This window comes from Carassius auratus, chromosome 3, assembly GCF_003368295.1.
Source record: "Carassius auratus strain Wakin chromosome 3, ASM336829v1, whole genome shotgun sequence".
Taxonomy (NCBI): Eukaryota; Metazoa; Chordata; class Actinopteri; order Cypriniformes; family Cyprinidae; genus Carassius; species Carassius auratus.
The window spans coordinates 9,857,987-9,872,806 of NC_039245.1; the positions used below are offsets into that span (position 1 = coordinate 9,857,987).

Consider the following 14,820-nt stretch of genomic DNA (forward strand, 5'->3'; position numbering starts at 1 on the left):
TTGCTTTTTATACATATCTTTATTTTAAGAATAGCATTTTCATTAGAACATACTGTTCACAACTATATATATATATATATATATATATATATATATATATATATATATATATATAGTCTTAATACATATACATAACACATTTTACTTAAATATTTTTTTTCCTTTCTATAAGGTTTTACATTTCATGGTTGACTTTCACTGGTTCACAGTGGCTTTCTTTTCCACTCCTGACGAACTTAATTTTTCTGCTGTTTTGCTCGTTTCTTCGTTTTTCAGTCCCACCTTTTGGACACTAGATTGTCATCTTTCACTGTTCGAGAAAATAAATTATGTGGTACAGGATGGCTTAAAGATGGTCCACAAAAATGTTTAAATAATATTGGCACACATTGCTTTTAATCACATAATCCTAAATGTATAGTCTTAAAATTGATCTTTAAATATGGAAATGTTCTTTAACCTAATTGTTTTTAATGAACAGAATCTGTCTGAATTAATCATACCAAAGCATATGTGTGAGTATGAATGTAGCATTAAGACTGCATTTTCTCTGCTGATAATGGTATTAAGATTATACAGTGGCATCTGTTGCTATATGGAGCATTACTGTACTCTCTGAGGAGCAATCAGCAAGTGTTGATGTCAATCAACAAACCAAAGAATGTAGTTTGTCCATACACAAACAGACACAGGGATGCAGGCAGGCATGGACAGAGAGGATTGTGGGATACCTTGCTTTGTTACAGGAACATGGAAGGGAACAGGATTAGGCTGGGATAAAATAAAGAAGGGTTGACCAGGGGATTGAGTGAGCAGGAAAAGGGTAAAAAAGAGGAGTATTTACACCACCAGAAGAAATGGAGCGCAGAGAGGAGGGTTCAAAAACAGGACAAGAGATAAGTAAAGGAGAATACAAATTTAAAAGGGAAATGAATAAGTCATGATAGGAAATTTTTATTTGCTTGTTAAACAGTTAGTCAGGTCTTCAAGACATACAATACAGTAAGTTGTTTAAGTCATTTTAACCAGTATTTAGTTCTGTATTTGTATGTTACTTTAAATATGCTTAGAATTTATTTTAAATATCAACGTCCAGGATATATTTTTAAATTTTTTCATAATTGATTAATCATTTGCAAAAAAATATATATATATATATATATATATATATTTTTTTTTTTTTTTTTTTTATCGAAATTTGTCAAGATTTACCATTTGCTTTAAATGGTTACTTACGCTCCAAGTAGTTGCGGGCAACAAACTTGAGCAGCTCGTCAATGAGGATGACTGGGAAGGAAAGCTTCAGTACAACGATCCACTGGGCCACGCTGAGATGGGTTAGCTTGAAGATCAACTGTTCGAGGGCAAGACGGAGATTAGCAAATAACCGCAGATAACAAAAACCAGCTGGATTGAAACAATGATGTGATGAATTAATTAAAGAATAAGAATATCGCCGCTTTATTTTATAATGGATTTGCAATTTAATCAGTGTTGGGGACGTGACTTGGACATGATAGAAATGTCTCTTGGCTGGACTTGAATATGGTTTCATAAGGCACCTGGGCACACGTCTTACATCGCCCCCTAGTGGCGGCCCCTTTGCCAGCATAGTGATATTGCTAAACACATGAACCAAATTCAGCATGCTGGATGGACACAGACAGTACTTACAGGCAGAGGGTCCACATAGATGATCATGAAGTGCAGAGACATGGAGAGACTCATGGCTGCCACCAGCCACAAATTGCTCCATGGAGGCATACGCACCAGAGACTGATTCTCAGATAAGCTGCGAAACCATGCATCATTGTATGTTACAATCAGCATAAAAACATTTATGATCAGCTGCTTTATGATGTTTGGATTTGTTAAGTACTGACCTGTTCAGAGCGTTGCACATCTCAATGGTGACCAGGACAGACAGAGACATTGTCATGGGAGGAGCAGCCTCGAACACCTCACATTCAATGCCAGCAAACTCCTCGTTCTCCGTAGTGCACTGCATGAAGTGGGACTGAGGACAGAGAATAGGTATAGCATTATTATTTTATTCTGAAATGTACACATTTTTACTGTCTTTCATATTTATCGATTGTTTAATTCTCCGCTAGATAATGCTAGATTCTCACCAGCTGGTAAAAGGAGACCATGGGGCCATCTTCGCAGTAAATGAACCACCAGCCAGCAGCAGCGACAGTTGCGGCACCAACATAACCTGAGCGAGAGATTGAACAGAATCCTTAATTGAGATAATCAGGGAAGGCTCAGTATCACTGAATACATTGTGAACCTAGAATGGATCAGGGATGAAGCAGAAAAATGAAATGAAGCACACCTCCAATGGCCAGGTATCTGAAGAAGAGCCAGCCAGAGATGAGGGGCTCTTTGGGGGAGCGGGGAGCCTTGCTCATGATGTCCAAATCCGGGGGGTTGAATCCGAGAGCGGTGGCAGGAAGACCGTCAGTCACCAGGTTCACCCACAGAAGCTGAACTGGGATCAGAGCCTCAGGAAGACCAAGAGCAGCAGTCAGGAAGATACTGAAGAAGATGGAGAAAATAAATCAGGTTAAGAGTCAAACCTATTCCAGAGGGTAAACGTATGAGAGAGAGATTGTCACTCACCACACAACCTCTCCGACGTTGGAGGAGATGAGGTAGCGGATGAACTGCTTCATGTTGTTGTAAATGGCTCTGCCCTCCTCAACGGCAGACACGATGCTGGAGAAGTTGTCGTCGGCCAGGACCATCTCCGAGGCTGACTTGGCAACAGCAGTGCCAGAGCCCATGGCAATGCCAATCTCTGCCTTCTTCAGGGCAGGAGCATCATTCACACCATCACCAGTCTGAGGAGTGTGTAGAGGAGGTATGGAATTAAAAAAAAAAAACCGCAAGCATGTTAAATATATTTCTGATCAAGTGACCAAGATACTATTTATGCTTTTGTGACATTCGCTCCCTTACCATGGCAGTGATCTCATCAAAACCCTGAAGGAACTCAACGATCTTGCTCTTGTGGGAGGGCTCAACACGAGCGTAACAGCAGGCCTTACGCACTGCCTCTCTCTGCTGGGCCAGTGGCAGGTCATCAAACTCACGGCCAGTGAAAGCACGGCCTGTCACATCCTCATCATCACCGAAGATGCCAATACGGCGGCAGATAGCCACAGCGGTACCTTTGTTATCACCTGGGAAGGAGATATTATTTTTTCAGGTTTATTGCAATATATTATTGCAATATATTTAAGTCCATATTTATAATACATTATAAGAGTATTCTTAAAGGGAATCTCCACCCAAAAAAAGAAAATTTTGTAATTAATCACTTACCCCCATGTCGTTCCAAACCATATAAAAGCTTAGTTCATCTTTTGAACACCGTTTAAGAAATTTTGGATGAAAACTGGGAGGCTTGTGACTGTCCCATAGACTGCCAAGTAAATAACCATGTAAAAGTCCAGAAAAATATGAAAGACAAGCCAAAAGTATTCTCGCCGCTTCATAAAGTTACAGTTGAACCACTGACAATGTCTTTCATACTTTTCTGGACCTTGACACTGTTATTTACTTGGCACTCTATGGGACAGTTTTGGTGCTGTTTCAACAAATATGGGCACTGATTTAAGGATTGAACATGATTCACCTGTGATCATGATCACACGGATACCAGCAGCCCTGCACAGCTCGATGGATCCAATAACTTCTTTACGAGGAGGATCCAGCATACCAACACAACCTACGAAGGTGAGATCAGTCTGTGAGGAAAGCAAAATTCAGTTATCATGTTAGTTGAAATACCAATGATGTCCTTGTTTCTCTTTCACACAAATACCTCATATTGTGCAAACTTGGTGGCGTCCTCCAAGTTCATTTCCTCCTTTCTCAGAGGGTTGTCACAGGTTGCCAGTGCCAGGCAGCGCAGGGTATCACGGCCAGTTCCCCATTCCTTGATCACAGCCATGATCTTATCCTTAACTGGAGCAGTCAGGGGCACACGGGAGGTTCCAACACGCACATAGGCACATCTGTCAATAACACCCTCAGGTGCACCCTGAGACAATAACGATTTTGTGATTTAGATTCTCCTTACGGCAATCAATTTTAATAGGTTACTATTTTAGGATTGGTCTTACCTTGACAAACATCTTGTTTCCAACAGAGGCCTTGGAGGCCTTTGTAGGGGAGCAATAGACAGACATGGACTTCCTGTCACGGGAGAACTCAAGAGTAAATTCCTTCTTCATAAGCTGCTTGATCACCTAGGTAACCAAGAGAAGAAAACTACATTGATATTACGTTTGAATTGGAATTAAATTAAAATTCAATCTTGGAACATGAATTTGACCGTTAACTATTACAACATATCCGACAATGAACTAAGTGTGTAGAAACACCACTATCATAGATATCCTTTTGATATTTGAATCATAAATTAGGGCTAAAGATTTAAACTTAGAATTGCAATCAATTCCAAAGGACACAATACAGCTGACCAACATGAGCATAGAGAGCCCTGAAGAGGTTGAAGTACTTACAGAACAGCATGTGTTGGCTCTCTCCACCTTGGACAGACCACGGACATCAGTGCCGAACACGTTCATCTTTTCAACCAGGCAGCACAAGGCAGTCTCTGTAGCTTCACCCACTTTCTCATAGATTCCTTTAGACTTTAAAACAAGAGAGTGAGCGTTAAAGGGTTAGTTCATCCAAAAATGAAAATGATGTCATTAATGACTCACCCTCATGTCATTCCAAACCCGTAAGACCTCCGTTCATCTTCGGAACACAGTTTAGGATATTTTAGATTTAGTCCGAGAGCTTTCTGTCCCTCCATTGAAAGTGTGTGTACGGTATACTGGCCTTTAGTGTTGTCAAAAGACCCGGTACTTCGGTACCAAGTCGGTACAAAAAAAAATGAAAATGTGACAGTACCAGGTTTCTTTAAGTACCGGTGGTACGGAGTACCCCCTCAACTTGCATCTTGACGCATAAAGCACTTTTATTTCAGCGAAGCAGAAAACGTGGACGGAATCTCAAAATCCAGTCATGAAAATGAAACTTGCATTTTAATATGGACAGTATGGAATTAGTCAAAGTTAGCATAAATTAATCAAATCAAACCTCCATATGGACCAGTATCTGTAAATGTTAAGCTGCAAAAGTTGGTTGAAAATTTGGAGACGCTGCATCTTCTGCACGTCTCTGTGTGAATGAATGAATGGTTGAGACGTAAGGGTTTGTTTACTACATAAACTGAAGCGTGTGAGGCTTGAGGGTGAATCATTAATGACATCATTTTCATTTTTGGGTAAATTATCCCTTTAAGCTCAGTTGTGGCTTCACAAATGGAAGAATGAATATATTGTTTGTTTACCTCATTGTAGTCCAGAGATGAGTCATTGCACAAGGAACAGATGGTTGCCAGCTCCACAAGGCCGTCATGCTGGCCACACTTGACAGGAAGTCCACCCTTAGTTCTGTACGTTAAAGTAAGGAGAATGGTGAGCCTTTCTGTGTGTATCTGTTTGCATGCGAGTCACTTAATAAATATGAAATGACTTACACTTCTCCCTCTGGTGTGTACTTGGATCCAGAAATGTCATACTGGTCAAGAGTCACAGAATCACCATCCACCTTCTCAATGATGAACATCTAAATACCAAGAGAACAAAGCTTAAACGGTGTGCAAAACATAAAGGTTTTGTGGTTGTAGCGAGAGGATTGGTATATTGGTGCTTGCTTGAGATTGCTTGAAGCAAGACAATGTCTCTTACAAACCTTTGTAACACACATCTGGTTGGTGGTGAGGGTGCCGGTCTTGTCTGAACAAATGACAGATGTGCAGCCCAAAGTCTCTACAGAGGGAAGAGAACGGACGATGGCGTTCTTCTTAGCCATACGGCGGGTTCCCAAAGCCAAGCATGTGGTGATGACAGCAGGCAGACCTATTTGGAAAGAAACCGATGTGTTGGATTACTCCATTTACAAAGTCTGCATTGAAAAGTTGAATCCTGAATCTTGTATGAATTTTACTCCTGATTTTCCCTGCTGTACCCTGATTTGTATCATGACTCCTATATTCTCACCTTCGGGGATGGCAGCTACAGCGAGAGCAACAGCGATCTTGAAGTAGTAGACTGCACCGCGGATCCAGGAGCCACCGTGAACAGGGTCATTGAAGTGGCCAATGTTGATGAGCCAGACAGCCACACAGATGAGGGAGATGACTTTGGAGAGCTGCTCACTGAACTCATCCAACTTCTGCTGCAAAGGGGTCTTCTCCTGCTCAGTGGCAGCCATCTGGTCACGGATTTTACCGATCTCAGTGGAGACGCCGGTGGCAACCACAACTCCGACAGCCCTGCCAGCAGCGATGTTAGTGCCCTGGGAAAATGGGTGGGAGAGAACGTGTAGGTGCTAGTGCTGGAGAAAGAAGAGAGGTACAGCAAAAAGCTGAAGAAAGGGAAACTCACAGAGAAAAGCATGTTCTTCTTGTCCTGGTTGACAGCCCTGAGGTCAGGGACAGACTCTGTGTGTTTAATCACACTGACGGACTCACCTGAGGATAAAGTGAGAACAAAGGTGAGAGAAGGATAAAGATATATGCAATGTTTTGTGAATATTGAGAGGTAACTGGACAGATATTGTAAATCGGAGACTAACCAGTGAGGATAGACTGATCAACACGCAGAGTTGTAGAGCGGATGCCGGTGATTCTGATATCAGCAGGGACTTTGTCACCAACTATACAGGAAAAAGTTGAGAATTAAGAACACACATGTGAAGAACAATTCATACTCAAATCTCATAGTACTCATAGTAAGAAGTATACAGAAATACAGTGACGCTTGGGGTTAGGGCAGTGGTTACCAACCTTAATTAACCATAAGATCCCTGACCTCCGCCTTTATTTCAGACCAGAAATAATTTGTCCTCCTAATTTGAGGCCTTTTATTCAGTATTTATTTAGTGATGCACGGATCATGATGTTTTGTGACCCCCACCTCCTTTTCTTTTTTTACAAGCAAATGTAAATTTTTAAAAAAACATTTATTATTATTTGCTCTTTAACAAGCAAACTGGCCTTAAACAAAAATATCTGTAGCCATTGGAAATTAGAGGCAACTACTGCATTTTAATCACAATCTACACAAAGATGCTACACACTTTGCATGAGAAGTTTTTTTTTTTTAACTAAATAATTTCAAGATTTAAAGTGAAAACAGAACAGTCTGACTTTATCTGTAAAATTATGTTTCATAAAACATATCTGCATGAAACAAAAACATCACTGGGGCTGAATGACATGCAAATTCACTCTCTGACAGCAGGTGGCGCTTATGGAACAGCAGCAATACAGCATTTCCTTGGTTATAGATGTCAACAAACCAGCGCTGCTCTGATAAACACTACTTTATACGGAGATAAGCGAAGAAGAAAATACCATTGAAACTTAATACCTATTGTAAAAAAAATTATTTTATTCCAAAATTGTCTTAAACTTTATATTTAAAGCTTCTCTGTTGTATATTATTATTATTATTATTATTATTATTATTATTATTATTATATTCTTCAATTCCAAGGCTGTCCATTACTACGAGTTTAGCCTCGTCCCTACTTAAACCAACATGAACCAGCCAACCAGGGTCTTCAGAACTATAAAAAAAAACATCCAAGCAGTTATGTTGAAGCTTCTCTGGGGGAAAATGGCTCACCAGATTAGTCTAGTCTAAAGATAATGCCGCTGTCAATAATGTTTGCTGATCTATTGGTGAAAGATTAGAGACTCAAAAGGGGGACCTGTTCAAGGGGCAAATGCATAAAAGAGAAGAATGAAAAGGACCAGCTGACCTTCAACACGGTGTAAACAAGTGGCCTAGAGACAAAAAATGAGTGATGAGGAAGGAACAGGTGGAAGAGGGAAAGAGAAGGGGCAAGGGATTGAAAGAACGCAAGTAGAGGAACAGGTGCTGGGATGTATTTATATACCGGCCTTTTCTTTGCCCATGCTCTCGCCAGTTTTTTTGGCCTTTTCTGATCCCATTACTCTATATTCTTCCTTCCACTGTCACACAATGTCCCCCCCCCCCCCCCAATAACTGCCTTAAAAGGACGCTCACACTTTCTCAAGGGCATTAGTCTTATATAGTCCTGTCCCCTCTGCACATGTGCCTCGTACCTTGACACCACTGTGTAACTGTTGGCTTGAGGGTGTTGCTTACTCTGCATTTCCATTTTCAAACCATTGCACTCTTCTTGCGTGTTAGAGAATTATGAGATTGTTTTGTGTTAATGATGCTCTGCTCCACTAGTATACCTGACACTTCCACAATGTCTCCAGGAACAATCTCTCTGGCTTTGATCATCTGTACGCTCTTTCTGTCAGCGCGGTAGACTTTGCCCATCTCTGGCTCATACTCCTTCAGAGCCTCGATGGCGCTCTCCGCATTGCGCTCCTGTGAAAACAAAGTCCTTGATCAGTTCCTGCTCCCCTTTATATTTTACACCTTGACGACTCTCTTCTACCAAGGGTGTGCATACTTTCCAAATGACTATTGTGCCAGTTGTATGGGCCTTTGATGAAACCTGATCAGCCTCTAATATTTTTTCCTACTGGATCTTTGTGAATACTGCTGTGTCTAACCTTTAACCTCTGATGTCATTTACACCACTCTGGGTTCTAATGCTTGCATTCACTGTTTATTTCTATAGTGGTCCCAAAAATAGTTTTGTAGTTTTACGTTACTCTTGAAATGTTTCTATTATTATTTTTATTGTATTAGATAAATGCAAGATAACTACAATTGGTGTCTGCAAAAAAATATGCTGGAGCTTTTCTTAGTGATATCTTCAATTTAGTCATTTTCCCAAAAAAATTTGAACCAACTGGGCAAGCGTATTTTACCAGTAGTGGATTTATGAGGTCTGCTTCTCTCAATATACATACAGTGTAACTGTAAGTGTAGTTCATCACATTACCAGAACATTTTTGTCTTCATTTTTAACAAAATATCTACTGTATTACGATTTTAAAACCTTAAAAACATGTTTTGTCTGAAAAGTGTTTTCTTTAATTTTTATTTTACTTAAGAATGTATTTAAAATTTTACATTTCTCTTTTTAATTTAACAATAATTGGCTCTAAGTTTAACATTTTGTCATATAATTTATTTATTATTTTATTTTGGAGGTTGCCTCTAGTATCCAGATTCTTTTTGGGGCCACTGTTTTAAAATAGATGTGCAGATTCACCTGCCATACTCCAACGACAGCATTAGCAATAAGGATGAGAAGGATGACAAATGGCTCGACGAAGGCAGTGACTGTTTCCTCACCTTCCTCAAACCAAGCCAGTACCTGATGAACAGAGAGAGCCAGAGAGATTTTGAGAGACACATCCAAGATCCATATGGGAGGTATAAAAAAAACAAATTGAATGAATCTATCTTATTAGAGAGTCTTATTAAAGAGACCGTAGATGTATGTAAAATTGTGCACCAGTTTGGGTGGTTTATGAGGACACATTTGTATAATGACATGGGTATTACAATATAAAGGTGGTTTATGGTTTATGAGGACACTTCCTGTGTCCCTGTAATTTAAAAGGCTTAAAAATATACTAAAATCTAGACTTGAAAATCTAAAAATGCTCAGTGTCCTGCAAGGGGCAGGTTTAGGTGTAGTATTGGTGTAGGGCGATAGAAAATACAGTTTACACAGTATAAAAATAATATGCATATGTAGAGTCCCTGTAAACCACCCATAACCAATGTGTGTGCGTGTACCCTCTGAAAGTTTTGCGCAAGTAAGTGCCCCCCCCCCCACACACACACCTCATCTGTACATGAAGTTATTGTGGAGTGTGGTGTACAGTTGATCCAGTAATTCTCACGTGTGCACACACATTGCTTGTTTTATGGCAGGAGGACACCTGCTGTCTGTCTTTCTCTCCTTCACCTTTACAGTCTCTCCACCAATCTGTCTTTCATTCCTTCCATCACTGACCTTTGTTGGTGGATTCAGTTTCTTGTACTGGCTTAAGACCACCTTAAAATAACACTCTCTTCTCTTTCTCTCTCTGTCTTAATCACTCACTCACTCTCGCTCTCTTTTCTTTTTCTCTGTCTATTCTTTCTCTGTCCTTGCTTCTCCTCAAAGCTTCTATCTTGGCCTTCTAAGGCCATAATGGCAGCTGTGATAAGGCTCGACGAAGGCCTGAACAAAACAGCAGAACTAATGCCTTCTGCTTCATTTATTCCAAAACAGATTTGGAAGAAAGAAAGAACGGCAGTTTTATATGCCGTCACTCATTCATTATCAGAGCGGCAAGTACTCCGATTTCAAAAGTGAGGGCATGTATATATCTGGGACTAACTAAAGATGCCTAGCACCTCATGCTAGCAGTGTTGTTTCATGTAACTATAAGAGTCCCATAATACCCGGCACATATAAACAGCTGGATTACTGTCTACCCATTATATACTCTAGGCTGAAGGGTTACCATTTGGCTTGATTGACAGGAACGGATGGGAATGTGTCCCTGTCCTTCACATTCACATTATTAATCATTGTCTGCACCTCTAAATGAAACCCAGTCTGTTCATTAAAATGTTACAGCTCAGTGTCTGTAAATCAAATGTTATGTGGTTTCTATTTACTTACAAAAGAGATGCAGGCAGCCAACAGCAGGATCCTGACCAAAAGATCTTCAAACTGCTCAACCACCAGCTCCCAGATGCTCTTACCTGAGAGAGAAAGGTTTTTTATATAGTTGAATCAGAAAGTCAATATGACCAAATGGTGAGCACACCAAGCATGGTCTTTGTTTGATTGAAAGGAGAAGTGCATAAATCAAATTGCATGTTTTAAAGCAACTGATCTGCATAAAAAAAACAGACATGATGTCAATTCTGAATCTAGGTCTTTGTCTTATAAATCTATGATAACAGTAAACTGAGAACTTACCTTCTTCAGCGGGGAGCTCTGTGATTGGTCAGTTTAGTCCAGTAGACAGTTTAATGGCAGAGGTGGGTAGAAACAGAACCATTAGAATTAGCCATTAATATCTTTCCCATCAACAAACACCATAACATAGCATATTAAATGACAGTACAAATCTCCATTCTGACTGACCATTTGTCCTTCTGTTTGACCTTCTACTGAAGTCCATGTAGGCTTAAAATGGCCCCTGTTTCAGTTGTGTTTATTCTTTTTTTTCCCTATTCTTAATCTTGCAAATGTATGTTATTATACTGCATGGATAAGTGCATCTGTTCAAGTTCTTGAAAATACTTCTGGAGATGTATGGTGTATTATCAAAATTTTAATGCATTTGAATTGGATTTTTTTTTTTTAAGTCTTGAGACACTAGAACTCAAACATTTTCCTCCACTTTGTCTGTCTATTCTCAACTAATCACAACTAAGCATGTTCTTATTACAAAGTTGGGAATTCTTGCTACCTCCCTTCAAAATGACCTGTTCTGTTAATTCGTCCCCAAAGTTTTTTTCTATTTTTTTTTTTTTTATTGTAATCAAACATACATTAAATTTGTTGAGATGCCTCCATCATTTGACCATGCTTTCCTCACCGTTGAATCCGTACTTGGCTTGGCTTTTCTTGACCTGATCTGGAGTGAGGCCTGTGGTCTCGCTCACGTCAAAGTAGGCCAGGCATTCTGCTGTATCCTTGGTGTGTGCGTTCTCCATCCTGTCTGCTCAAAGGGGAGACTTCAAAAAACAAACAAAAAAAAAACACGAGATGTAGATGTCTTGGATTCCTACTCCGATGCAGACAATCCAGTTTTAAGGTTTTTTTCACAGGTCACTGAGAAACGAATGAATCCCCTAGTTATTTAAATTAAACAAGCAAACAAACAATAAATCTGAGCAAAAGAGAGTACGCACCAACACTTTTTAAAAGTGTGGGATAGGGACAAAACGGATGGCCCCTTGATTCTTTCTCCCCTCTCTCTTTCTCTCTCCTTATCCTCCCTCTGGATTGCAGGGCTGACAGAAAGTGCAAACTTTCACCCATCTCTGTAGAGTTTTATAAAGACACCAGACAAACCATCTCCCAGGTCACACCCAGTAGAGGCCCCCTATTGGCTGAGATCAGACAAATATGGTGAGAAAGGGGCATGGCCTTGGGAAGAGATGGAGGGGTGTGATTGGAGCATTTGGGTGACAACTGCAGCAGGGGTGAGCAGCCTTAAAATAAGGGTTGAAATTGTGGTCTGTTGAGTGATTGCTCAAATGGTTTTTGGATGTTGATATACAGTAAGGGATGACCATGGGCTTGGCTTTTTGTGGGGATTAAAAATTTACAGGGCCTTGTTATTATGTGGTAAAGGATTAAAATGTCTGTCTATGCAGTAAGAACTGTAATGTGAAGGTATGTTTGAAAATCAGTGTTGGGTGTAATGCATCACAAGTAGCATGAGCCTTTTACAGATAAAAAAAATAAATCTTTGGTTATAAGCATGCTCAGCCTAGGTGACAAAAAATTACGCAAAAGTAATTTAATCAGAATCAGAATCAGATAATGCATTAATGCATTACTTTCCATAAAAAGTTATGAAGTAATTCAATTAGTTACTTTTTATGGAGTTACACAATATTGTAATGCATTACTTTTAAAAATAACTTTCCCCAACACTGTTGAAAATATATGAAGATTGTCAGATCTCCATTGTCAGAGAGGATTAGCACCCAGGATGAACAGCTATGGAAAAGCTAGTGAGCCTAAAACAATTCTTTAGACATGGCAATGTGTTGTAAAAGAGGCTGAGGAGGGATTAACTGAGGGATTAGCAAGAGTGTGTAAAGAGGAAAAGAAAGAGGTGAACAAAGGAGGACTGTTAAGGTAGAAACTAAGACATCATTAGATTCTGAGTATCTTTCTAAGTTTGTAGATCGTTTGTCTTGTTGAAAGATGGTTTAAAAGAATAGATGGTGATAGATGACTGGTTAAATCATTTTCGTCGAACCATATAAAGGACAGGAAGAAAGCACTGTATGATTTTAGCCCATTTAATGGCCATTATTTCTTTATCATAAATTTTTTAAGCGTGCTTAATATTGAATGCAACTCGATGCTTACAGTTAATTACTGTAATGGATATAGGTAAAGTAAAACAATGGATGAAGTAGGGTTTTGCATGTAATATTTTTCTTTTTTACTCTGTATTGTGTAGTCAAGATATTTATTTGTTTAAAATGATATTGTATGAGTGGGTTAAAACAACAATCATATTTGTCGACGTTGAATGTGACAAATGGTCAGTTGGTCAGTTAAATCAAGTGGCAGACTCTTTCCCCATTATCATTCTTACATCACTTGAAACTAAATCCATACCATTAGACTAACAACGTGACAATACATTTGAATAATTCTTAGTGTGTAATTTATTTATTCTATTTTATTGGGTACATTTAATTAATGATGCAAAAAGTTTTATCCTTTTGGCACTTGATCATGCAGCCCTACATGCATTACACACACAGGGACACCAGAGCATTATTAGACATGATGGGATATCATATGGGTGAGTAATTGTCTCAAAACATCCTTCAGCCCCTCCTTTTATTCACACCTCAGATTCATGCCTACATGAAGTGCTTACAGTTTGTGCTTCTCTTCAGCTGCTCTTCACTCTGCCCTTTGAACTTTGGATCATATTGTAGTTTCCAAGAGTAGGAACATTTAATTCCCCCATCAGATAATGTTTTCATCCATCAACACTTCACTTGCACAAGATCAAACTATTTTTTTAACATGCCACAATTCGTATTGTTATTGTTAACTAAAACTAAAACAATAAAGAGGTGTACATTGAAATAAAATATGAATAATAGATGAAAAACAGATTAAAAACTATTAGATGAAAAAAAACCCTTAGAATTGAATTAGAAATCAGAACAAATGAGAAATTAGAATTAGCAACTACCTGAAATAAATACTATAATTACCAATAAGTGAAATGAATATGAGGTCAAATGAAAACTGAAAATCTAAAAATAAAATCAAGTAAAAATATTAAATTACTTTAATAGTATATAAATAATACCCAAATAACACTGCTTACAATAAATATTATTGAAAAAGATTTTCTCTATATATCAATTTAATATCACTTTTACTATATTTCAGAGTTCTTTTCTTCTGGTCTACAAACAATGTTCAGTAAATTCTCTGAAATCCATTCTCTGCATCTCTTCACTTAAATATATGTGTGAAGACTTGTTCTCCTACCCTGACTATTGTTACAGTGTAACTAGACCCTGTTGTCTGTGGGTGTGGGGTGGGGGGGCTGGTGGTCCTTTTTGTTCTTGTGTAATTGTAGATTGAACAGCAGTTGTGTGTGTCTTGTATAAATAGATCTGAGTGACATGGATCAGCAGCAGCAGCTCAATCCAATCGTTTGATTTTTATGTTCATGTCAAGGATGGAGGAAGGGAGGTGACCCTCACAGCTCTCGTGTGGCCGAAGAAATGGAGAGCTTGAGGGGTACAACAGATATTTAGTCATTCAGGTTCTTAGTAAGTGTTGAGGTTACAGTTCACACACAGACCTCAGTTGTCCTTTGCTTAGGTTAATTTGTCTTTATCTGCTGTTCTTTTTCTTTTCACAGTACGTGAAATTTTTCACCACTAACTCTCTGTGACTTTTTAAGTCTGGCCCCTTGCCCCCTTTCTGACCTGGGCCCCATCAGGTGTGCTTATGTGTCATGATTCTGACAACCCTGTCATGGCACAGAATGTGTCCCGGTGCTGCTGGCATGTCTCTGCTCATGTTGCAGAGCGGGTCGCATTGCTG

The 14,820-nt window shown here is 39.2% G+C and overlaps 1 protein-coding gene across 1 annotated transcript; it reads right to left on the minus strand.

Annotated features, from left to right (window-relative positions):
• Positions 1 to 96: 96 nt before the first annotated feature.
• LOC113047245 (sarcoplasmic/endoplasmic reticulum calcium ATPase 1-like) lies at positions 97 to 12,054 on the minus strand. Its single transcript, XM_026208590.1, has 24 exons — positions 11,910 to 12,054; positions 11,594 to 11,716; positions 10,969 to 10,986; positions 10,666 to 10,748; positions 9,256 to 9,360; positions 8,321 to 8,459; positions 6,664 to 6,744; positions 6,474 to 6,559; positions 6,087 to 6,384; positions 5,779 to 5,945; positions 5,564 to 5,652; positions 5,375 to 5,477; positions 4,536 to 4,667; positions 4,134 to 4,259; positions 3,833 to 4,051; positions 3,644 to 3,755; positions 2,965 to 3,188; positions 2,626 to 2,846; positions 2,339 to 2,541; positions 2,133 to 2,218; positions 1,884 to 2,017; positions 1,675 to 1,792; positions 1,237 to 1,354; positions 97 to 310 (listed from the first exon to the last, which is right to left on the minus strand). Exons 1-24 carry the CDS (start codon positions 12,037 to 12,039, stop codon positions 273 to 275), a joined length of 3,153 nt encoding a protein of 1,050 aa, XP_026064375.1. The 5' UTR covers positions 12,040 to 12,054; the 3' UTR covers positions 97 to 272.
• Between the last annotated feature and the right edge of the window lie 2,766 nt (positions 12,055 to 14,820).